Below are 27,047 nucleotides of genomic sequence, written 5' to 3' on the forward strand. Positions count from 1 at the left end.
CTCTACCAACAAAATACATTCACTTTTGCATTATTTTTATATTCTAGTTTTTATATATTTGCATTATTTTTATATTTTGTTGATAGTAATGAGAAACAGATCCCCACGCCCAAATATTTGCGAAAGGTTTCTCTCACCTCCTATGCCTTGCACAAATAGACTTTCACATCACATACAGGCGAATATATACACCTGTGCATGTATGTATGTATAGTTGAGCATTTACTATTTGCAAACTGTTGTAAAATGCATCCACATCCATCTAGGCATGTACAATTGTACGTTGATCTGAGGTTGTATTAAATATTCATATTGAAGTTCGTATAAAAATAAATTCATATGTATACATATGCACATATATACTATAAGTATGTATATAGCGACAGGTGATAATACTTAAACCACACATTGAACTTCCGAGTACCACGTATAGCCTTTGGTCTCTCTTAGCACTTTTCTGATATATAATTTTTGTCTACTATATTCTTGATCCCTCTTATATAAAAGTAACGGAAATCCCTTGTCATAAATAAAGCCAAAAAATATTCTAGATACTAGCATCAAATTTTACAAAACTAATTTAAAACATAATATTTATATTTTTTATCGCTAAAAAGATTTCAGATTAGTTTAATTGTCGTATCAAATACTTAAAAACATTAGCAGTATTTTCTTTTCTTTCCAGTTGTGGCATATGTAAGATTTATATAATGCATATAATAAATCAGTATTGATAAATAAGTAATATTTCAAATGTCCAATGAAAAACAATCTTCATATTCAATTTCAATATATTATCCAATCATAATTTTGAAGAATATATTTAACACTCTGGGTCGCAGAGGGAAACCGGTACCTGGGAGGATCCATCGATATCATCGTTATTTATATATTTCTTTATTTTGAGACTAAAGTTATTTTAATTTTACCATGTTTATGTATATTTTTTGTAGATGTTAACTTGTGCTAACTTGCTAACGATCAGCTAAAGCATCCAGAAGAAATATTGATGCAGGTCTGAAAAATGAACTGAACATACAGGCATCATACTCCTACAATTTTCAAGAATCATTTGAATACATTCTTCCACCACAAATCATTTACATTACGAAATTTAGGAAAACACCCTTAAAGTAATTTCGAATTTTTAACATTTATTTTATTTCTAATATCGGCCACTTTAGTTAGTGGTTGCTGTTAGTTACATGCATATGTATGTATTTTGTCATTCTATCTTGTACCACTACGGTCATTTGTGGTCCTTTACCAGTAATTAATTAAACACAAGTACGCATGTATATACCCAATATCTTTCCTCTGGGTTCCGTGCTTCGATAAGCTTCATTTAATACATATTTCTTATTACTGCACTAAATCAGTTCATATTTTTGTGGGTATGTTATTTAAATCCATACATATTACTATGCACTTCTATGCAACTAGTGTGTTTATATGTATGTAAGTAAAAATGTATATTAGTATGCACTTGTAAACATATAGTTCAATATGTAATCATATACTCTTTACCTTGCTATGGCATTTGGCGAGATTTCTGATTTTGCAGATTCTTCTTTAAACAAATCAGTCGTAATAATTTCTATGTCTGATACATATGGGTTGTTAGGTGGCAATATGCAATGAATAATTCTACTCACATTTTATACTTGTATATATTAATTGATAAATGTGCCATTTTTTAGGGTAATTATTATTATAATTTTTTTTTTAAGATATTCATAGCCTTACCTTCTAGTATTTTTTTGTTTCAATCTAATTGTGTATAATTGTATAATATGCTCTAGATATACGTAGGTAAATATAAAAGTTACGTTTAAACATTCACGTTCATAGAAAATTCTTTTATAAGAACGGTAAATGAATGATTTTTGTTAAGTTCTTTGTTCAATAAAATCCGCAAATCAGCTTTCAAATGGTGTGTAATTGTATAAGATATGTATACACATATTAAATGTAAAATGTATTTCCAGGTGTTACCGTGTCTAAATTACAATGAAAATTGATGCTCAAGGTCCCTAACGCGTTAAAAAAGTTTGGGTAGTATAATGTGTGACTCATATCAGCAAATATCAATTTGCCGAATTTGCTTGAAAAGAAGAACACAATGGAATTTCAGCTTTGAACAGCTGATTGTCATGATTTAAAATGAATCCTACACTTTTTATTTACCATAAAGGTAATTATTTTATTGACTTGTTAACTGTGATTAAAAAATGTTTTTTTGTTTTTGCTTCTGGCAAAAATGGAGAATAACTCGATCCAATACTTTAAAGCACGCTCTCAACAAAACTACGCTTTGTATACAGTTCAAAGCGCCATTTGTTCGAAGCGCTCATCTATGAGAATCAGACAAAAAATGCACACGCTGGAAAAGTAAAACACTTTTTCTGCTACATTTTATATTACCATTTGGAAGTGCACTTGTGCAATATGGAAGCTAACTAATTCGAAAAAACGAGTTAAAGGCTAAGAAATTCGCGTAAGGAAAGCTACCGCGCGCATGTTATCGTAGTCAGTCTCCGTATTTAAAATATTTCATTAAAACGTCATATCTACTCGCACAACAAAATACATTATATTTGGATTTAAGCTAAAAAAAACAGCAATATCAAGCTATTTGTCCCCACCCTCTCAGCAATTTTTCGATCAATATCACTTGCATTCAGTTCAATTAACAATAAGGCAAATTAGATGTAAAGGGCACTACTGTTAAAGCAAGCAAAATTATGGAAAATAATTTATTTCACAAAGAGCTATTAAGGCTTAGTATACTCGTATAATATATATTTTTTCCTTCTTTTTTTTTTTTGGTGTATATTGTGCACTACTTGTTTTTTAAGCGGCACCATAGCTACAATAAAGTGAAGTGCTTATATACGCGCACATGTACTACAATAAATGTGAGAGTAGGCAATGTGAATAAATTCGAGTTGTGAGTTGATTAAAAACGATTTACGTTTAAGTCTTAGATACTAAAATACAAATGGAACACATTATGTAATTTAACAAACTTTAAAAAGACGAAATGTGTGTGTGTAAACACTTAGATATTTGGCTTGATCCTCGCAATTGCAGGTGTGAGTTTAATTTATGAACTAGCATATGTATAAAGTATGTGCAATAGGAAGATTTGATGTGGCATAAAATCATATAATTACTAACTAAATTATACAAATAATATAAAAAATAAAATAAAACACAAAAATTAATTTTATTCTTTTTTTGTAGCTTTTTAATTGTTTTTTTGTTTTGTTTTGCATACAAGTTTATCGTAAAAATTATCGTAGTTTTGAGAATAATATAATATTATATATATATATATATATGTATGTTTCGACAGACTTATAAGTTGAGAATTTCTTTTTTAATGTAAACAAATTAAAAGAAATAATACAAAGGAGCACAAATCAAAAGTAGGAATTTCGGAAGAAAAGTACAAAAATAATAATAATACACTGGGTAGGAGCACAGCAAGTCCACAATTTGTTTCATAAATAATATTAACTTTTTTTTTTTGTGTTTATTTATAATTAAGTATACTGCTTCGTTTTTTTGTGTTATACATTTACTCACATATTGTAAACAGGAACAGAATAATGAAGTACAAAAATATATCAAAAATGCACAATTCGATCGTTAATGTGATTGAAGATTAAAAGATCTTTCGCATGCCATCTAATGTTTAATAGATATTCATATACATATGTATGTATGTGTATAAAAGATAATTTCACTTCGTATGTTTTTACTTATGACGCATTTCGCGCATACATTTTTTTTTTTTAATATATTTTATTTATTTTTTTGTTCTGCTTATGTTTTGCATTTAATATTTTTTAATTTTTTTTTGCGTATTATTAGTTGTCGTTGTTAGGCCAAAAACTACTGGCTCACAAAGTGGTAATAAGAAATTTTTTTCTTTAGCTTTTTCATAAATTTTATGATTTTTTATTTCATTTTTCGTCTTTTCCATACATTCACCAGCACAAAATCTACTATTTAAATAAATGACAAAAGTAAAAAATTACTATGATAAACATCAAAACATAATAATTAACGATGAGCATTCCAACATCAATCCATGGATGATAATGAGTATAAAAAAATAACTGAAACAATAAATATTTTTGTCTTTAAATATGGGTATGCAATAAAAGGAGTGRAAAATCAGTGTAAATGACAATATTCGCCATAGAAGTCTTATCCGATTATAAAACAGCAAAAAAAAAAAAATAATAATTGAAAACATTAGACACCGAACTATTCAAAACAAAAAAAGTATAATAAAAATTAAACAAGTACACATTAAAAATGTGTTCCCTTTTTTGAAAAGGTAAACACTTTCGAGAACCATGCAACTTGACGAAGATTACTTTCAAGCGATTATATCAAAAACATATATATTTGGGATGTGCACTTTTGCATTCATGCAGAGTCTATCGCAATTTGGCCAACACCAATGACCACTGCATATGTATTTTAATTTAAATTGAAAATATTTTCGTTGAAAATATGCAATTATTTAATTTTATAGTTTTTGTTCGTTTCGCCACCGTCACATTCGTACTCCACTATCGAGAATTATTCGCGTATCATGTGAATTTCTACTATCTCTTATTGAATCTCATCTTTCTTATCAAAGTTCGTCTAAAATATTATTTTCCTCCATCAAAATACTCTTCTGATTTTATTTGTTTTAATTGTGAATAGCAATCTGCGCAGCAATAAAATTATAAAAATTATGCGCAGCTGCTTTTACCTACCACTCCACTGCTTTCTACCAAGTACCTTGTGCATTATGTCTACTTGTCCAAAGGTAAGTTCCCCCACAAAAATAGATATTATTAAATGACGACGATCGCTTTCTTTGATCTAACATTTCTTCATTTTGCTTACTGCACTTTAAAAAAATACAAAGTCTTCTTTCTGTTCCTTCCCTTTAAGCATCGATCAGAGATGCCTGTATATGCTGCTCCAATAGGGGATCTTCACCATTCTCTAGCTCAAGTTTATGAATACCATTCTCTATCAGTTGCAAAGCGTCACCGTCTCCTTTACCGTTCAAATGGGGTGTTTGCTCCGGTTGAATAATAGTAGGCTCTTCTGCTCCTAGAGCAGCAGTACCATTTGTTTTTGTCTGTTCTACGGTAGGCTTATTTTTTAATAGATTTGATGATTTAGTTGGAGTTACTGCTTTCTTAGTTACATCTTTGGTTTTCGCTTTCAGAAGTGAGTTTGTCGTTTTCGTAGGTGAAAGTGAGGTTTTGCCAGCTGTTGATGGTCTAGTAGTAGGTCCCGGTGGAGTCTTTTTCTGCAACGTACTGCTGGAGGTTTTTGCAGCTGTTGCACTAATCGATGCACTGCCTACAGTGCGGCGTGTCGTAGTCGATGATAATGTCGATGAATGCGTAGTCTTCGGAGCAGGGCGAGCAGTAAAAGTCTTAGTTGTTGTGGTTGTTGTAGTGGTAGAAGTTGAAGTCGAACTCTTAGCACGACTTGCAGCAGTTGTAGTGGTCGAACTTTTAGTTACGCCGTTAGCCGTTGGTGCTGTAGTCTTAAGAGGACTTTTAGTCGTAGCTAGACCAGTACCTGTGGTAGTTGGAGCCTTGCGTAGTTGCGATGTTAAAGTGGTGCGAGGTGATGACAACTTCGGTTTGGTTGTACCCGAGAGACCCAAAGTTGTTGGCTTAGTAGGTGCACTGCTGGTTGGTTTGGGCTTGGCTGTGGTTGTGCCATTGGAAACAGTCGTCGATGCCCCTGTAGTAGTTGGTGCAGAACGACGTGCAGTAGACAAGGTAGTGGTACGAGAAGCAGTCAATTTAGCAGCAGTGGGAGCTGTCGTTGGGCGTGTTGTAGTTGTTGTCTTAGTAACTGTGCGAGACGCTGCAGTGGTAGACGTTAGAGGCTTGCGAGCAGCAGTATTAGCTGACAATTTAGTTGTAGCCGGTTTTTTCTCAGCGGTAGCAGCCGTCTTAGCCGGAGCAGTACGTGGTCTAGCGGCAGACACCGTTGAAAGAGTGGTTTTGCCAATCGGTTTTTTAGCTGGTTCTGCAGCCTTTTTGACATCGATAGCCTTGGTTTTCGTCGAAGTTGGAGTACGAGTCTGTTTAACCTCTGGTTTTTTGCGAGCATCTGCCGCAGCTTTCACGGCGCCAGCTGTAGCTGCCAGTGCACCTACAGCAGCAGCAGCAATCACGGCTTCTTCAACAGCTGATGGTGTGGTTTCATTAGCAGCTGACTCTATAGTGGTTTCCGAATGAGTAGGCACCGAGGGCTGATCTGAAGTTTCTAAAATTGGTTCAGCCACAGCCGAAACATTTGCATCAAAATTACTGCTCTCAAATAATACATTTACAGGCTCAGAATGGAGTGCCTCCGACTCTGGCTGCATCATAAGCTCTGGCTCAGAAACTGATTGTACTTCTGGCTCTGGCACAGCTTTGATTTCTGGCTCAGGGACAGCCGCATATTCTGGCTCAGCAACGGGGGACTCTACCAGTTGCACATGAGTCTCTTCATGTGCAGGCTCAGCAACTGGGGACTCTACCAGTTCCACATGAGCCTCTTCATGCACTGGTTCAACTGATAAATCTACTGGCTCTGGCTCAAATGGAGCAGGATTCGAGGTTTCCACAGATATGGAAGCTGGTATGTGCTCCTCAAATCCATTTAATTCAGACTCCAATTTTACAGGGGACGCTACTAGTGGTTGTTCATCTTCTGGCTTTGTCAATAATAAATTGTCTTCGTGATGTTCAAATGTGGACTCTGCTGTTTCCTCCTGTGAGTGTTGTTGCTCTTGTGGTTCGTTGTGGTAGCTTTGTTCGTTTTGCTGCGAAAAGCCAGCATCTGGCTGCAGTTCGTTTGAAAATGCTGAAAATGCATGTTCCACTTCAATTGGTGGCTGTTCAAGCGATGTGTCTTGTTCGGGTTCTGAAGCAGCAAATGGATTCAGACTTTCAACGATGTTAGCTGCTGTTTGTGCAACCTCCTCTACCTGTGAAAACATAAAAAAACATAAATAAATGTTATTACATATTAACATTTAGAAATTCAATAGTGTAAAAATCAATTAATTAAGGAAATTCTCAAAACATGGCAAGTTTTCCGGATTCTTTAATTTAGTAATGCCTAAAAATGAAAGCAGGTAAATTGTTAAACACAACATTTCCAATAGAGTTGTACACATTTGTGCTGCATCATTAACAATGAGGTATGCACCATCATTCATATTGAAGACGTTCTATACATAAAGCACTTTGGTGCTTAGTCAAAGACATTGACATTTAAAGCCAAAAAAGCTAATAGTTTGAGTCACACAACAAAGAATTTTACACAGCTGGAAGCAGTGTGCGTCAGTCAGGCACAGCTATCGATGATTAACAATAATTAAGAACATTTTTTCATAATTGTACACATCAGCGAGAGAAGATGCACAGTAACCAACCATGAATTGGATTAGAACTGCAGACTCAACAAATTTCGTTGAATAATGATCTCTTTAATAACTCTGTGTGATAATTATGAATCTCAAGTTACAAGTTGAAAATGTAAAAGTATAATACATACATATTTTTAGTTGAAGAATATTATCCGGCGAAGTTCAAAGCAAATATAAAATAGTAGAAAAGATAGAAACAAGTAACGGATCAAATTATTTTTCGTACCGAAGACGGAGTTACTTACACACACAAAATATATGTGGAATCAAAGTAGAAATAAAGAAAAATAGCACCAACACCAAAAGTGTTAGAACAAAGGTTAACAAATTGGAGAGATATGAAAATTTCAACATTTTGAAAGTAATTAAGTTACAAAATGAAAAAAAGAAACAGACTTCTTTCTTTTTCTTTTTGGAAGATACTAAAGTATTAAAACTGTTATAAAACCAAAAACTGTTCTGCAAAAACAGTACAAAAAATATTTTTGAATTTTTGTAGATATGTACGTATAGCACATCAGGGTATATGCATTCAGCTGTTAACAGCAAATTTGAAACGACCCCTATTTTGAGGTAAATGATGTTATTTTCCAATAAATCACGTATATTTATTGTAATTTCACTTATTTTATTAAAACCTATGTTAAACTTAAACTCTAATAGTAAACATTTGGTTTTAAATTCGTTTTTATTTTGAATATTTTAAGAAAAATTGTGGACACAACGATTTCAGTGCGACAACTAATTAGAAACAAAAATATTTTATCAACAAAAAATAAAATTACAAAAGCTTGCTTTCTTTTGGTTAGTATTTTATTGGTTATCTCTTTTACTTTAATATGGCTTCACATCGATTCCGAATTTACTGTATAAGACTCTGACAATCCACCAATTTTGTAGCTGCCATGCCGTTCTAATTTCATCACAAAGAACATCCTATTTGGGATAGTTTTGGTGCATTTGCGGCTCTTTTAACCTCACCCAGAGATGTGCTATAGGGTCTAAGTCTGTGCTGAACGTTTCCCACTCCAAAACATGAATAGAAGTTTCATTAAACAACTTTTGTGTCAACTTAGAAACGTCAAACATCGAGCAATCGTTCTCTTGGATATTTGGACATTGTATTCGCTTTGAATTTCATGTAGAATGTCAGTGCAACTATTTTTTGGGTCTATTCGCGAGATAATATGAATTGTGCGGTCTATTTCTGTTGCACGTTTTTCCTTTGCGTGCAACTTTGGAAATAGTTTTAAAATTCTATATATGTTTAAAGGCATTGAAAAAAATTTTTGTTGAGCATTTGATCTGATTTACAATTTATTTATACGTCTTTCTAGACTGACGAAGGTCAAAAATGTAATTACGTAGGACAGATCAGCTTTTTCTCATTAAAAACCTGAATAATACATTTTAATATATTTTAAAGCATAACTTTGAAACACGCGCTTACTATTAATCAGTAATAAGTATTATTAATAAAAATTAACATATTGAGGAATTTTAATTATTTAAACAACTGTTTCTAATTATGTATCATTCAATATATGTGCCTGTGCCCAAAAAATAAGGTGACATTTGAATTTAAACTGCGCGGCTAAGGATTTAGAGAATTATTATTTTTTAGGTTGGTAGTACTGTCAGTCACTTTTATGTCAAAATATTCATTAGTGTTTGAGATACGTGTCGTTTTGTGAGCTGCTAAAAGTGAGTTTTTCGTTTTTTGCGATGTCGAAATTTGTTGAGCAAAGAATTTGTATTAAATGATCATTTCGCAACCACCGTATTCACCTAATCTGGTGCCGTGCGACTTCTGGCTGTTCACCAAGCTCAAAAAACCGCTCCGGGGCACCGTTTTTATACGATAGAGGAGATTCAAGCCGCAGCGAAGACGAACCGAAGGCCATCCCGGAAAGTGACTACAACCAGTGTTTTGAAGATTGGAAAATCCGTTGGCGTAATGTACTACATCTAGTGGGGATTACTTTGAAGCGGATGAAATGGATTTGGAAGAATAAATAAAGAATTTTCAAAATAAATACAATGTTGGCACAGTATACATACATAGACGCATAATATCAGTTTTTGCTTACATAAGTACATGAATTTATATTTAAAAGTCCGCTAAGATTCATGATGACTTTTCCATATGAAGACAGTTCAGTTTTTATTTCCTAGGGCGTCTTTGCTGCCACCCCACCTCACACATTGCTGTATAGCTTTATGGTTTAACGTATGTTAGCTTATAGTGGCTTCAAATGAAGGAAAAACTACAGACGTTGATGAATATGTATGACAAAGAATTTTAGGATGTGAGTTTTGCAAAGTAATTGCACGTGATTAGGGTACGCAATTGATACAGGAGAAAATTCATTTAAATACGCTATTGTATTTTCTGAATATATATACGAATTCAAATTTGAAAACAAACAGTTCGTTTGCGACAATGAGAATATAAAAAATGTATCTCTTCATGACATAGAATTTCATTTCGGACTTCTCTACGCTTTTGTTAGCAATAGGAAGTATTAACCGAATGCAACAGTAGTATTTGAAAATACGATACAAACGACGTAACGTCACCACATGAACAATCGTCACAACAATTAATTAATTTAACGGTTTCTTGGTAAGGTCGAAAGGTTGTATTAAATAAATCTGAAAACACATTATAAAGTTCTAAAATAAAAACTAGCTGGTTTATGTTCTACGACCTAATTGCACGTAATATCGAAACTATGAAATTAGTAACATGTTTTTAGGGGAATAAATAATTTCTAAAAATTAATATTTGAATTTTATTTAGTTAGTTTTTGGCTCATTAAACCCGGGACAGAAAACATTAAGCTGAAATGTCGCAGATATTGTAAGGTATATACATATATATACTCATAACCAGACAGCTCCCATAGAGGGAAAAATTACATAAATACAACATTTTCATTCAAAACCAGTTCCTAAAATCGGGCATGAGTACGATTCAATGACGGGACCAACACTACTTTGGTGATTTTACGTTGAAATAATATCTGGTAATCGGACAACATTTCATAACATGTGTCAAGAAAATTGTGAAAATTTATAGTACTCATTCTTTTAAATTTGTATTAATTTTTGATGTTGTGCGACAATTGATTTTAAGGCCAAAAAACATACAAATTGACTTGCACGGCATAATCATCTGGTCGCGATAGCTCAACGCAACCTAGTGGGATATTTGTCTTTCATTCACTCTTGGCTGACCTTGGCTCAGATAGTATATTTATTCAATGGAAACATAGTTCTGAACTGCAGCTTCCAATTGTAAGAATATATTTTAAACACATGCTGTTGCCACGCCTTTCATATGTGGGCAGCTGCCTTAGCCGCACAAAAACCCTACGACGATGGGAGTCCGGTTATGATGAATTTTACTCTAAATGATCAGAGTGACGAACTACGGCGTTTTAACCATATCCGTCTGTATATACGTAGTAGTATCTCAGTTTTTGATATATCGTCAGAAATTTTGCAGCCATGCGCCCATATCAGACCACTATAGCATATAGCTGCCATACAAACTACGAGTAAGCGATGAAAATCAAGTTCTTTATAAAAGATTTTGTTTTTTTGTGAAGGGTATTATTGCTTCGGTGCAATAAAAGTTAACGCTTTTTCTTTTTGTAAATTAATAATGATAAACATCTCATGAGCGAAAAGAAATGGTGATACTTGCCCCTTAAATATTTAACAAACTTACTGAACTTAAGCAAAGCAAGCATAAGGGGATATACGGTATAAATATAATTTTTCGGCCACAATACCATTAAACCTTTGTATATGAATACATTATAGAGTATGAAAAAATGTATGTAAATCTATTTTTTAATGACGAAAACAGTTTGGGGGAGCAGCATTTTGGAGTCGAGGATGTCGGTTTGGACGATGCTCGAGCAGTCACACAGTCGACAACAAAAAACTCAGCGTCAAATTAATTTCTTGCTAAACTTAGCAACTCCTCACACAGGCACATAATATATGTAGTTAGTATGAATGTATATATGTATGTAAAAGTGCAGTATGGTGTGTTTTAAAGGGGACAACAAAACAGCAAGACAAACAAACCCAGAGTGACAGGAAATAATAAGAAGAAAAAAACGTGCCAACCAAAACCAGAAAGTCCAAAATCCAACAAAAACAATGGAGAACAACAAGAGCAAAGCAATGACAGCAATGTGGAGCTGGTTTTTGGTGTTCGGCGTTCGGCGTTCGGCGTTTGGAAAAGTTATTTAAAACAAATGAAGGCAACTGAAAATGTCATTGACCAAACCTAGAGGCAGCAGTAATAAAAGCAACAGTTGTTGGCATTCATCTAATGGCAAGCGCTAACGCCACTTGCAACGAAATGCCAGCTTTTGTAGGTATTCATTTGTGTAAATTTGTGTCTAAACTTCCACGACATACATACAAGCATATACATAATATATATTTATGTGCAAGTATTATGTAGTGTTTGTCTAAAGCTGGGAAAAATTATGGCGCTCGGCTGCGGAGCAACCAAGTGTAATGAGGTCACATATTAAGCCGTGCTAAAATCAGCAGCACATATACATACATACATGAATACACACATACATACACATGATACATGGCAACATTAATTGTGCTTGTCTGCTTTGCCAGCTTTACTGGTTATGAGTTAGTCATCCGTCCAGGCAAAGAGCTACTGCCAGTACATACATACAGGCATACATATATGTATGTATGTATATTCAAAGCAGCTAATTCGAACGAAAACATCCACATGAATTTGTTGTCTAAGCCGAGTCGCAACGCCATCAGCTGTAAGCGCCAACTAGCGATTGTCTAAGCCAGCAGACGCCACAGAGATCGATGCACTGCACTGAAATTGGGCTACAACCACTCAAGCAGCCAGTCAATGCGCGAGCACCTATTGCTTGCACAAATTCGCACGAACAATTTTCGTTCGCATGCCAGCAAAAACAAGAGAATTAAATAAATGGAGTGGCGAAAATCCAATAGCAACTAACTTTAGCTCCGACACGAGAAAGTAACAGCCTCAAAAGCCAAAATGTGAAAGAAAGAAAATACTTGATAATGATGTATAATTAATTAATTATGTGTAGCTTAACTTTTTCTTCAACAAAACAACAAAATGCCCGCCCAATTTGGTGTTTCTTAACTATTTTGGTATTTAAGAGCGTTGTATTATTAGATAATTTGCACCAGAAAAGGCGTTGGCTTCGACACTCACACAACATATTTTCATATGTACGCTGTAATTGATTTGTGTCAGGCTTTAGGCGAGCACTACTATTCCGTTTTTAATATTTTTTATGGATTAAATAACCGATAAGTGAGTATTTGCATTGTCTTATGCGAAATTATTGAAAATTTTAGGGATAAAATCGTCAAATTGAAAGAATTGCACTGTATATATTACTTTGGAAAAAATGCCATACCATCCGGACATCTTTTACCAGGGCTGAACTTTAAACCGGACGCAAACCACATACATTTTTATAACCTTTCATGTGAAGTTTCATCTCCAAATGTCCATTATTGTGTGTTTTGCACCTGTTTGTTTACGACGCGATCAGTTTGTCTGAAATTTTACTACAGAAAAAAATTTAGTATGCTTGAAATTTTGTGTGTTCAATGGAATCAAGGCTACGTAATCTTTGAAAATGTTGCAGAAGTGTTAAGGGGGTCTATTTATTTACAAAGACTAGCTATAAATCAAGCTCGTGAAGTCTTCGAAAATTTGCGGCATGCAAGTCGTCCAACCACCTCTTTTAATGACGATAACATCGAAGAAGTTAAAGAAACAGTACTTTTAAATTATTGGCCGTAGAAAAATAAAGAGATAGCAGACGAACTCAACATATCTTGTGAATCGACTCTACGTATTTTGGTTAATGTTTAGGGTATGAAGTTTGTGATTTGTTTAAAAGGGCATGCATCCATTGCGAAAACGATGTCAAGTAGTAGTCGCAAAAAGGATGCTCGACAACATACCTCTGGATCCTACATTCATCACACGCATCATTACAGATCGATACCGAAAAATCATCCGATGATTATAAGAAGTGTGGGGAAAATTAGATAAGATCCTTGTGTTGGCTCAGGGACCTATAATAAAGATTTGATTTAAAATGCATGAAAATATATATTTTTGCCAGTCCGGGTCAAATTTGAAATTCATGTTACTATGTTCAGAGCTAACCGCACCAATTTGTCCAATTTCATGAAAAACTCGGAAGTATGTTTTTCTCGCATTTGAGTTCGCTTCACAGGGATGTGAAATAAAATATTTTACCTAGTTTATGAATCTGGAAACCAAACGCGCACTATTTTTCTTTTAATTTAAGTCGCACAAATGGTAGACAAAACTACCGGCGCCGTAAATATGTATGTATGTATGTCTATGCATTTGCTATAATTAAAATTGAGAAAATAATATGACAACGTTGCACATTTTCAAAGGCCACATTTAAGCTAAGTTTCGCAAAAATCAGTACTAATCAACAAAGGCTATCGCAAAACCATCTTAATAGCAAAACAGAGCGTATTTAAAAATAAATGTGTTGGTAAGTGTTCCTGTTTACCTAACTACCAGTAACTTTTTTGTCAAAATATTTAAGTGTATATATGTACATATGTTTACTGTTTCCATGCGTTATTATTACCTTTTTCTATTGACTAATTTTAAAATCAAATAGAAAAACGGAGAAGCCGACCGGCAAAATCGGCATATTGAATGTAAATAGATGAACAAAAGCACACGTATGCGTGCAAAAATAAGTTTCCACACTCGTGTTAAAAATAATAGCGGTGATGAGTATATGTGTTATTATTATATGTACGTATGTAATTGATTTGGGATTTATAGGTCAAATTAATAACAGATTTTACTTTTTAAACTATGTCAAAAGTTGCAACCAACTTGTGCCTATATACTTGAGCTGTTTCCTGCCATATACACCCGCTGCTATTTTCCGTAACCCGACTGCACACACACACATATTCAGAAGTACTTATAGGCAAATAAACAAAATGCTCAAATGATGACATCAACAATGCGCTGGCGAACGCTTATGTACACTCATTCATTTAAATGTATGTATATACATATATACATACATGCATATGTATGTCTGCATGTGCATGCGTATATAAAAAAGCAAACAAATGAAATGAGTGTGCTGAATTATGAAGTGAGCAAGCGTGATAGTGGGTGACGGACGCCGTTTGCCGGCTTCTAGCTCAGCTAAAATGCATAAGCCACCAAGCAATCTATTGAAACCGACAAGTATTTACCATCAACTTCAGCAGAAATTGTACGGCAAAACAATACATTTGCGTTTACGGTGCTACAAACAAATACACACGTACATATCTGCTGCTTGTGCGAACAATTACACACCGGCGTATATACAAATTCTCTCAATGCCATATTAACGCTTTTATGGCATACCAAAAAAAAAAACAAGAAATATTCACATAACAACATTGCGGTAATAGCGATTATTCACCATTAACTTTTGCAAATTTGGCAAGCACAGAAGACAACAACTAAATATTCATTTAAGAAATATTTAAGAACGACTTGAAAACCGATTGTCAATTTTCGATACTTTTTGTACTTTTTTGGGCAGTATAAGAGGCAAATAAAAAAGTCAAAGACTGACTGGCTTGAGTGGAGTGTGTTTATGGGCGTTAACCGATTTTCGAAAATTGAAAAATAGTAAGTATATACATATGTACATATATGTATATCAAATAATTCTTACATATGTTTGTAAGAAATCATAGCTTTGCTATTCATACATCATTACTTGTTGAAGTTGCGGACCAGCGAATACATACCATACTTATTATATATGGAACATACAAATACGCCATTTGGTTATAAAAATTAAGAAAGTAAATTAAGAAGGTACACAATTACTCTTGCTACTGCAGCTTAAGAAAATTTATTAGCTTGAAATATTGACGCTTTCGACTTTATTGTTTAATTAGGCGTAGAGGAGCAGCTGGCGACATTGACAGCGATGCAAATGCCTGCGTCAACGACAAACTTTACGAAAACATTCACATCGATACAGTGACTCATAAAACAGTTTCTAATTTCTTGGTTGCTTCCTTAAATAAATTCATGTTTAAATAAATTCATTTTTGCTTGATATTTCTTTAACTTGTGTGTAACTTCGAAATTAATTTTGTTCCTTTCTTTGTTACTGGAATATTTTTACCACAAAGTTCTATTTTCTCTGTGATGATCGCGGTGAGCAAGGTCAGTGCATAAATTTATTAAGTCCATCTTAAACAGAACGGCGAAGACAAGGTGATTATGTAACATCTTTGTTAACATTCTCGGCATTCATCTTTTGCCAAGAAGATTTAAAAGAAACAAAATAAAAAAATATAGTCGTACCAAGTCAAACCAAGCTAAAATGTTTTTTTTTTTTAATTATTAGAAATGTTATACTACAAAAATTGTTAATGCTTTAATATAAGTTTTTGGTGCCTTTACATTTTTATGAAAATCAACAGATTGAAACACTATTGTCGGCGACTTTATACATTTAATATTAGAATGGCGACGAGGAAATAGAGTGTATCGATTGAGAAGTTTTAACTGCTGCTCGTAATAACAAAGCATAAATTTCCGAAGTGAACCAACGGTTGGGCATAAGTAACACTTACGTTATGTTATTTATACTTTTCCCTCATATGGACTGAAAGGCATACACAAATACGAAAAGCAATGGAAATGCCAACCATAGCTTTTATCGATGGGCCATTAAGCCTCAAAAAGGAAAACACCATAGGCCGAAAATGAGCCAGCAAGTCAAGAAATGGCAATAAATACTTGGCGGCTACATTCAACACTTTATTATATTAAGTGCATTTATGAATGTACAAACAACTGAAAATAATGGTTTGCATATGAACTTTACTTATACAAATTTACAACGACATATGTATGTACAGATATGTAGATGTTTGCATGTACATAAGCACTTTGTATGAAATTTATTTGAAAATGTGTGCGTGCACATTTCGTACTTTGCCAAATTAAGCAGCCAAATATCGTAATTTCTATTTTTAAATTTGCGCAACGTCGAAGTATTCGAGCGAAGAGACCGAAAAAATTAAGCAACAGACGAAGGCTTGTCATTGCCTCCACTGCCGGCAGCAAATATTGCTGCCACAACTCACGCAACAGCAACAGGGCATGCATACATATGTGGCATACATGTGAATGTGCCAAGCGATCGTAAAAGAGATGTAAGACTGACAGACAAACTGCCGTAGTGCCATACTGTCAGTCGGCAAGCCGTAAAGGCATTCACCGCTCGCACACTGCTGTTACTGTGAGTAATCGAAGCGTGTGGTGAAAGAAGCGCAACAAACCAGCAAAATTCAATTGAAATTTTTACACGCCACCAACAATAGCTAGATGAAACACCGAAACAACGACATAGACGTGTACTAACACATGAGCGACCGGCAAATGGGAGATGGGATGCCTCAAGAACCAACCCAGTGTAAGGGGAGTTTGGTCATACGAGTGCATACATTTGTTCTAACGTGTGTACTTGCAAGTATACGTCACCTTAAGTAATGATCATGCGCATTATGAGTTAAGTTTTAGAATTTAATTTGTGTATTACATTGTTTTTCTTGAACCCCGCGATTCGTTGCAATGTGTCACTGCCACCACCATTACTACCACCACTGCTAGCAAATGCTTTTGGTAGGGCAATTATAGCTAGAAGCAGCATTCAGCACTCGCCGCCACTTCAAGCATTTCCACAACCGCCGCGCATAAAGTGAGAAAAATTAGTCATCGTTTTACCACACCTAATCATAAGTCAAGTATCCTTTTTTATACTGCATAAGCATACAAAGGTGCAGGCCAAATGGGTTGTTGTATGCAGAGCTGACTCTGAAAAAGGCGTCTCACTACAATTCATGACCTTTTTGGACGATTGCATTATGAATGATGTCACTACTAAGTTGTTAGTCATATGTCAAAAGGCTGAAAGTGGCTTTTTGGACCATTCAAAAGTGTATCACACAACTTTCGGGTATAGCAAGAAATCAATGTGTAGATTCAAAACACTTAGAGAAGAGCTTTATAGAAAATGAAATTGTAAATGATTTTTTGTGATATTATCCACTAATTGCTGATGTACTCAGGCATATTCATTTACACAAACCTAGACGGTATAGCTGCGTACGAGTATGTACTTATAAGTGTAAATACGTACTATGTATGTTCTTCATTTAATTGGCGTTACAGACGTCTTTGGCCTAAGGGCCACACTCATACAAGAGCATGTGTATTTTGACACTGTTCTCTAATTTGTTATGGTTGTAAATAACAAAGAAAATATTTTTGGGTATGACCGGAAGTTTCACCGAAATCCCAATAGAGTTGTAAAGAAGGAAAGTAGTAAGTAAAATAGGCGTTGGCAAAGAATGAGAAAAACGTTTGAAATTGAAATATCATTAATCTTTTTGAAGGTGCCTACTGTGGCAAAAAAAAAGTCATAGCATTGTTTAAAATTACTACAGTGGGTTTATATATACGGCGATTACTTGTAAGTAGGCAGGTACCATATCCAGGGGAGAATATAGAATAATGAAAAATCGTTTAAAACAGTGGGAAGTAAAGTATCTGTCTGTACATAATGTGATGAATATTCATAAACATATATGTATATCTATAAATATATCTATACATCGTGTGTGTATAGAAATATATGTAAATAAGTATGTCAAAGATATGCCGGCAATGATACGCACGCCAAAACTTACATAACGTGTACGTGTGCAGATACTGAAGCCGGTTTTAAAGCAGCAAAGAAATTATAACTAGCTTATATTTAGACCAAGACTTGCTTGTGGGTCTTTGTATAATATAAAATTGTTACAGTTGTTGTTTCAATGGTTCAAAATTAATGGTGTGTGGGTGTTGGAAAGCGATTTTAGCCGACAACTACTCGTCAGTGCGTTGACTTGGCGCTTAGCTGGGATTTTGCTTTCGACAAACGTGTATTGCAATCATATAACAGACTGAGCTGTCAGTCAAATTTGTTTATGACAAAACATAAGGGAAGGAAATGACTTTCACAGAAAACAAAAGCAACGAAGCTGAATACCGAGATTTCATATGAATGCATACAAATCGTTATAAAAAGTCCGTGAAAATTTCTCAACACCGCGATTTTCTTAAATAAAATCGTTGATTTTCGCCGAATAATAAATAACACTGGTGAAAGGTGATTGTTGAGCGGTGAACATGGCGTTAGTACACATCACTTTGCTTCTCAGCAAACCATGACCATATTTGCGTTGAATACTCCTGAGAAATATAAAATATAGGTCGAAAGTGTCGAATTGACTTAATCAAACTATGAAAAAATCAGTTTTCGTAAACCTATTTACCTAGATTATACTGTTATTTGCATAATAGAAGTTGACCCAAATTTGATCCGAAAAGAAAATTATAGGCGTGGGATTTTAAAAGGTGTTCTTCCTCAATACCTCATGTCAAGAACTAAAGTTATACTTTCGATATGAAAATTATTATCGTGAAAATTGGGCAGCTCCTCGGAAACTAAAATACTTTTAACACCCTTTACAAAAAGTCAAATGTAATGAAGAACAAGTAAGGAAGGGCTAAAATCGGGTGTAACCGAACTAGCAGGAATCAAAGTCTGAGAAATTCCTTTAGGAAAATATGGGAGTTAAGGGTAGTAGTGACACGATATTTCTATTTTTCCCAGTAACACATACTATGCCACATATTAAAAAAATATTACTTGAGTTTATCAATCAATTATATGGACTAAAGTCAGCCAGATGTTCGAAAATTCCAGTTCTAAGGTACCCGGAAGTTCGAAAACTTTATATTAGGTATACGGAGGCTCAGGGAAGTATTGACCCAATTCAGCCCATGGTAAATACTAATATATAATGTTGGATTTGACATTTGTGCTATTTGGGGGCTTGAGTTGGATTTGGGCAACTTTTGGTCATAACATGGCATACTTTAAGGAAATTATTGCAAAGTTTTATCCCGTTATGGGAAATAGGCGTGGTTGTAGTCTGATTTCGCTCATTTCCGCACTGAGACATACAAGTAGGTATGTAAGATATATGTATGTACGTGGCATTCGTGCTAAATTTCGAAAACTGTCAGTGAGTTTACCAAAAAGTGGGCGGTGCCACGTCCATCGTCAAATTTTTACCCTATAAAGCTCTCTCATACCATCTCGGGTGTAAAATTTTATGTATCTTTGGTATTTAGTTACTGATTTATCGCTCCTTTACTAGTTTTTAAAGGTACCGTTATATGGAGAGTGGATGGGGTTATATTCCGATTTCAATCACTCTTACTGTATTGGTAGGGGCGTTAAAGGGATATAGGATACAAGTATGTACATTAATCTTATTAAACGCGGAGCCACGCCCACTTATTCAAAATTTTAAGCCCACAGGCCCACCTTTCTTTTCTGCTGAAGACCATGGACAGCAATTTTTATCAAGATATCTAAATATTTTCTCAAGTTACAGCTTCCACAGACGGACAGACAGACAATCACCCGGATTTGAACTTCGATTGTTGTCCTGATCATTTATAAATATACTTATATTGGAACTAAAGCATTTAATATATAAAATCATAAATTTTATAAATTGACTTGCCAAATTTTAGCCAGAAGAATTACTTTCAACATTCATAAATCACTTGATTATATCGTAACTGAAGATCATGTGTATGTATATACATACATATAAAAAAAACTTATCAATAAATATAATAAATAAATAACAGAGAGAACTGAGACTTCCACACAGCAGCACAGAACCATCATAGTACAAAATGAAATTAAATTAGTGTTGTCCACAGCAAACCGGCGCAATTTTTGCGAAATGACGTGGCCGCCGGTCGAAAGTTGCGAATCGTGAATTGCGCACGTCGAAAGTCGAGATACAGGCGAATTTTCGCTAGCGAAAAAATAAAACAATTTAGTAAACGAATGGAAGATGAAAAATAGAATAGAAAAAAATAAGACCACAAAATGGAAAAGATACATTGCTTAAATTGTGGAAAAATACATAGTGAGCAAAGAAGAGATGTAAAGCTAACCAGGTGTGCTGGAGATGCACTTGAATGTGTGTACATATACCACCGTATGTAGCTTAGTACGTCCGAAGTTATGGTATATGAGAGTTAACGGTGAAGTACTGCTTTTGCTGATTACGTGGTTGCTGCCTTTTCGATATAGTAAAGCAATTCAGAAAATAGAAAGTTAATTACAAATACTCGAAAGAAAGGAAGAAAACTAAAATTCCAAAAAGAAAAGGTATCAACAACCAAAAACAATAAATCAAGGTTGGTTAACTGCACTGAAAATTGTGATTCATTAAGAATACACGTACACTTTTGCACGTACATACATATGTGAAAAAATCATGTGGTTGCCTGAAAAGCCGCAAACGCAATAAGAACTGCACGAAAGAGACACAAACCATGTGCAAACGAAAAGTGTCGAAGTTGTTGCACTGCTGTATTTGAGTGTGTATGCGCTTATGTGCATTAATGTTTGCATGTCCACATGCTTTTGGATTGAAATTATGGAAATGTGTGACAATAAACTGGACTAATGTGTCGAAAATACCGATCGGTATCGATGTACATAAGGAAATGTGCCTAGTTATAAGCTACAAAAGCAGCAAGTGGATACTGAAAGTATTGCAAAACCGACTGATAGGGCACAACTCATTTGTGTAGATATCAAATATTTATATATGTACATACGTATAAATATAATAAAAGCAAAGCAGAAAAGAGAAAGGTAAAGCCCATGCAATAAAACAATATCTGGAGGTATAGAGGCAGCAGGTATGCATGTATCTCGCAAGGTACATATGTACACCAGATATATACTCATCTAATAGGTACGTGCAAATGAAAAGATTTACAACACATAATATACACACACTCCAGTTCTAATAAAGTCAGCTGAGCTTTGCGCCAATGCACGACGTCAACGACGACCGCGCCGGCGACGACGACGACGACGACTTGCAATCGATAAAGCATTTTTAACTGTTTTTTGTGTTACCATTTTCCTTAATATTTTTTGCAGATTGTGAAAGTAGAATAGAAGTACTAGCGAACTGTATGTACATATGTATGTATGTATAGTGCAGCAATGACTTAGAGAAATGTTGAGGAGATAATTGTATTGCAACCACTGTCCAGTATAAGTATGTAACGTAAAACGTAAAGAGTACCGGGTAATCGTAATACGCTTAAAATTGTAGTGGCACGAAACAGCTTGGAAAGGTAATAAAGCACCTGACACAATGCTTGCCGTGCAGCTAGCAAATGCCAACCAGTGTTGCTGGCAAGTACTGGTGGCTGGTGCTGTATCTTGCGCACACAACTATTGTGGCTTCAACTTATTACTCGTGGGTATTTTGCGCTGGCTTCTGACAATAAATTCCCCAAGTACGTAAAGTGCATAAAAATTATGCATACGAACATGTCATGTTGGTATTATATGGTAAAATGTATATATATATAAATGTAAAGTTTGAATAACGCCAGTTGGGAATTAGACTAATCAGACAAATGATAAAGTATATTTAACGGAAGTTTAGTTTTCGGTACCGTTTTTGACTCTTGGTCAAGCAAACTGCCGCTACAAGCAAGTAAATTAATTCTGACTGCTAATGGTGGAAATTATTGAAATTTATGTTAATGCATTATGCTACAATATAAACAATATAGTCTCTTGCTTATATTAGAGGAAAATTATGCACACTATTTTCAGGTTGATTAAAAAAAAACTACGGTCCACTTGTTACTATTAATAGGAGTACGGGTTTTCCCTAGAGGGCTGCAGGAATGTATGTATGTATGTTTTTATAATGCAATTTTTCCTACATACATTTAATGATACTTGAAAGCTGCAGGCACAAGGCAATTGCGAATATAAACATGCAAAGCTGAGGAAAATGCAAATATGGCAGAAGCTACAATATGAAAAATATTCGCCGCTGTACTAATAGAATCTGTTATAGATACGTATGTATGTATTTGGTGCAGCGCATTCGCCACAAATAATTACACTCAAGTATTTTAACATCTTTCTGTTAGGACGATTTCAAAGTCATTGCCTCAGAACGACGCAGTACTGGTTGGTTTAGTACTTTTCATACATACTTGAACATAATTAAAATAAAATTTACATTTTTCCTAATTTCTAAACTTACATATATTTCTTATTTCTAGTCATGAAAACTTTTAATAGCCATTACTGTAATACTAACAATTTATGCAATTAGCCTGAAAATTCAATATTTAATAAAAGCTTATTTGCATTCATTGCCAAAACGCTCCAGCGCACACTAATTAAAAATTGCGGTTTATTTTTTAAAACATTTACCCTTTCCAAACTCTAAAAAAGAGTTTGTATTTCTTTTAAAATTATGCCAGCACTTGCCACCATTTTAGTTAAATAGAATATCAAGTGTAAATATATTTAACACCAAGTCAACATGGAAGTTCTTCTCCAGAATAGCGAGAAACTGCTTATAAATGACTAAGAAACTAGAAATGTAACTACGTGCAACAAGACGATGTTTTTGCCGCCCTAATAACATAGCGTGATGACGCTGGCTTCACGGCAACAATTTTCAGCACACAAAGTCGCTTGGCAACAACGAAATCTACTTTCGCAACGGAGTTGAAATCTTTGTTTTATGCAATTATGCAGTGCCACAGGAATAAGAAATGTGCCCACTCAGCGAAATCCCTAGAGAAATCAATAAAACCTAGACAACTAGTTTAACTTAAGTTGAACGCGAAGTGTCGGTATGTACTGTGTAAGCAGAGCTTGATGCAAGTTTTAGCTGAGTTACAGGTGCACACCTTTCACTACACTAATACTTCAAAATATGAAAGTTTATAAGAATAACTACTCATCGAACAATCCAAAAAATAATTTTTTTAAAGCTTGCTTAAAACTCAATAAAAATATAAAACTCTGACAGGTTTTCGAAATATATACCGATCTTTTGAACTATGTCTCGGTAACATATCGACACTATACAAATAATACTAACCGTGCGTTTCTGTATTGTGATACAGTATCAAGTCTCTAAATTTGACAGAGACAATTTTTGAGACTTGAGCTGATTTTGCTATTCTGTAAGTTACTCTATTACATTTCATTATTCAGAGATGTTTTTATACTTGAATGAAAATAAATATGTCGATAGCAAATATTAAATTTTCTATAACAGTCAAAAAACATAATTATCAATAAAAAATAAAAATATAGGTTGACTTTGTTTCATAATATTAATGAAATTTATGTAAAATTTATTTATTTTTAACCTTTTCGTGTTTGAGTTGCTTACAAAATATAAAAAAACGACAATCGATTAATATTTATGGTGATCTCTATTCARTATATTCAAAATGGCAGACAAGAGTTCTTTTTGGTTTTGTGACTTGCTAACTACCAGGTCTCAAATTTGAGGCAATATTTTGAGACTAAAGCTAGAGATTGTTTAGTGAATAGTACCTAGTCATACTACTTTACCACAAAATGTCTCAAATAGAGACTGGTTACAGAATCCCGCTATAATTCAATAAATAAAAAATATGTGTTGCATGAATATATGAATGAAACGATGACAATAAAGAGAGATCAGCTGAAATCATGAATTTCTTACTACGATATCGAGCAGGTCTGCTCGTTCAGTTGTATATGCAAAGTTCATTGAGTGAACTTCCTTCAGAAAATCAGCAACCGATTTTCTCATATTGATGTGATGAGAAGAGTTTAGTCTGAAGAACCTCTATCTCTATGCGTGACAAACAAATGATGTTATTTATTTTGGGAAATTGTAAAGATTTTGTGTTGATTTATTTTTTTATACATACATACATACATACATACATACATACATACATACATACATACTATATATGATATATGCATTTATGAATATAATAATTCAAGTTTCAAAGCAAAGCAAACGTTTCTTCCTCATTTAGCAACCCTATTTTTACTCGTAGCACTATTCGACCCCTCCGTCTTACGCCACTTTCATTTTGCCTTATTACATACATACATAATTCTTTTTTTAATTATCTGCAATTTTCACTGCAGGAGGGAAAATGCACATATAATACATGGTCTCAGTGTATGGCAGGCTGACTGTGCAACTGTTGCCATCGGCCAGCACAGCATCTTCCATTGCCTTCCGCGATGCAACTTGACGGCATCTAATTTTGAAGATTATTCCTATGTACTTTCGTCGGTTTTCTTTTCTTTTGCGCCTTTTAACATAGAAGGTGAACATGGTGTGCGACGCAGTATCTTCAAACTGTGGGTAGGAACATCGGATGAGTAGACAATCGCAAGATAAATGGCTTATATGCGCTGTGGAGCAACGAGTGGTAAGTGCCAACACTGCGCTATATTTGATGTGCAGCATAGCAGTCATACATAAGAACACACTGTAACCAGATATGTATATATCACGGAAATAGACATGGTGCTTTATATGGTTTATGTTATAAAATATATTTTTTGTCTGCACTTGCATGTGTGTTGTTGCAATAACGCGTAATAATTTCTTTCAAAGTTTCAGGTATGGATTTAACAATTTATGCGAAAAAATTGAAATTTGTTTAGTGAAAATATGAAATTAAAAGAATTACAACGGATGGTGAGAAGACAATTTTATTGAAACAATATGTATTGTATGAAGTAATATTTTCTTCATGCGAGCGCAATGCATTCCCAAATTGTTGACAAAGTATACAAGTATATACATATGTATGTTTCATCGCAAATTAACAGCACTTTTCACGTACGGACGCTTAAATAAAGTAAGCTGACCTTATAAATTGCCACGATTCTCAAACTTTGGCTATCTCCTGCTTTTGGAGAAATTTTCGAACAGAACGTCTATTACTGTATTGTCGAGAATTTTCTATTGGCCAATTCGTACTGGAAGAGCACGAGTACACACCTATTAAAAAATATGTTCGCCTCTCATCGTTTTACTGATCATAGGTGAGTACACATATTTACATAAATATTATGTATATAACGCAGCTACATGCATTAATATACACTGTGCAGCTATTGAACTTGGCACTTGTAAAGTTTAAAAATACATGAAATCGAATTTGAGCGTTGCAAAGGCGAAAGTAAATGTTTCTGGCTGCAACGACGACAAATGGATCCAAACTATAAAACAAATGACAACCATCAGAAGTAGCTAGAGGCTGTCAAGCGAGGCCAACAGCCCACAGCCGAGTGTCGTACACGAAATGTCAAGACGTTAAGCTAGCCTAACAACACAATCAAAACAACAAAAAAAAAAAGGAGGGAGGAACAACCCACCGGCAGTGCAATCGCTAGAGTGCAACGCCTCCATAAGAGCAACAATTTTGTATATGTAAGCATTTAAAATATAAAATAACATTACCCGTATAAATAAGGCACGAAAAGGAAGCAAAGATACAGAATTCTTGTTGACGAATATGCGAATATTAATCCGAATTTTAAATAGAAATTAATAGACAATAAAAAAGCTTTTGTCTGTGCTATCATTAATCTGCTAGTAAATATAGCGCGAAGTATTTACGCGTATATGCGTATATTTGAAAGCATTTATAATTTTATATATAATATTACATATATGTAGATATGTACGAGTATATGCACGTATTGTCTCCTGCTGTTTATTTGGACGCTCGTACGCTCGATTGTTAGCAATATACCGGCAGCAGGCCACTGAATGATTAGGTGTCGTCCACCCGCTGAGCTATTTTTAAAATGCGCTGCGCAAGTTTTCGCTTTATATATCGTTTGTTGAGAGTCGAAGGTGCCACTAAAACAGATTGTGCATATCTACATACCAACAAACTATACATTTATTTTGTTGGAGTGCGACGTCTAGTAGATGCTATAATTCAATTGAGTTCGACTATTGGCGATTTCTTCAATTACGATAGAGATGCGAATCTGCTTTCTCAATACTTTAATGAAAAACTAATGAAAAATGCATTAAGGCGTAGCACGAAAACTCAGATAAACCTTACTGAAATTAATTAAATTAGAGCTTTTTGTACACGTACTTTACTTCCGCAACTGAGTGTGGGCACGCGATCGTTTTCAACTATTAGCGAATGACTAAAGTCCGGAAAAGTTTAATCTGAATTCAAAATTTATAGCATACTTAGTACATTCCTTTCATTACAATTTAACCAATTTTGGTTTCCAATTAGACTTTATTAATGCTACCTCTGCTAATGGTAGGCACCTTGTCGCGGTGTAGAGGCTTAGTCGCAAGGCATACTCGGCACCCCCCAACCGGTGTGGGCGGTGCTAGTCCGCGCCGCCCAGACAAGCTGTCGGGTGCCGCATGCGTGCGACGACCAAGGACTACCACCTCCTAATCCAGGGTGTCATGCGACCCGTGCCCATTGGATGATTTGCAGCCAGGAGGAACATTCGGCTGTATTATAACGGAGCCT

The 27,047-nt window shown here is 34.6% G+C and overlaps 1 protein-coding gene across 1 annotated transcript in view; it reads right to left on the bottom strand.

Moving 5' to 3' along the window:
- Nucleotides 1-3,537: 3,537 nt before the first annotated feature.
- The window catches only part of LOC108975038 (205 kDa microtubule-associated protein), a 34,213-nt gene continuing 10,703 nt past the window's right edge, over nt 3,538-27,047 (bottom strand). The window contains exon 2 of the mRNA XM_018943273.1: nt 3,538-7,015. Within this exon, the coding sequence (XP_018798818.1) occupies nt 4,958-7,015 (2,058 nt within the window). The 3' untranslated portion in view covers nt 3,538-4,957. The remainder of the gene's footprint in view (nt 7,016-27,047) is intronic.

Source organism: Bactrocera latifrons, unplaced genomic scaffold (assembly GCF_001853355.1).
Source record: "Bactrocera latifrons isolate USDA-ARS-PBARC rearing strain unplaced genomic scaffold, ASM185335v1 scaffold_60, whole genome shotgun sequence".
Taxonomy (NCBI): domain Eukaryota; kingdom Metazoa; phylum Arthropoda; class Insecta; order Diptera; family Tephritidae; genus Bactrocera; species Bactrocera latifrons.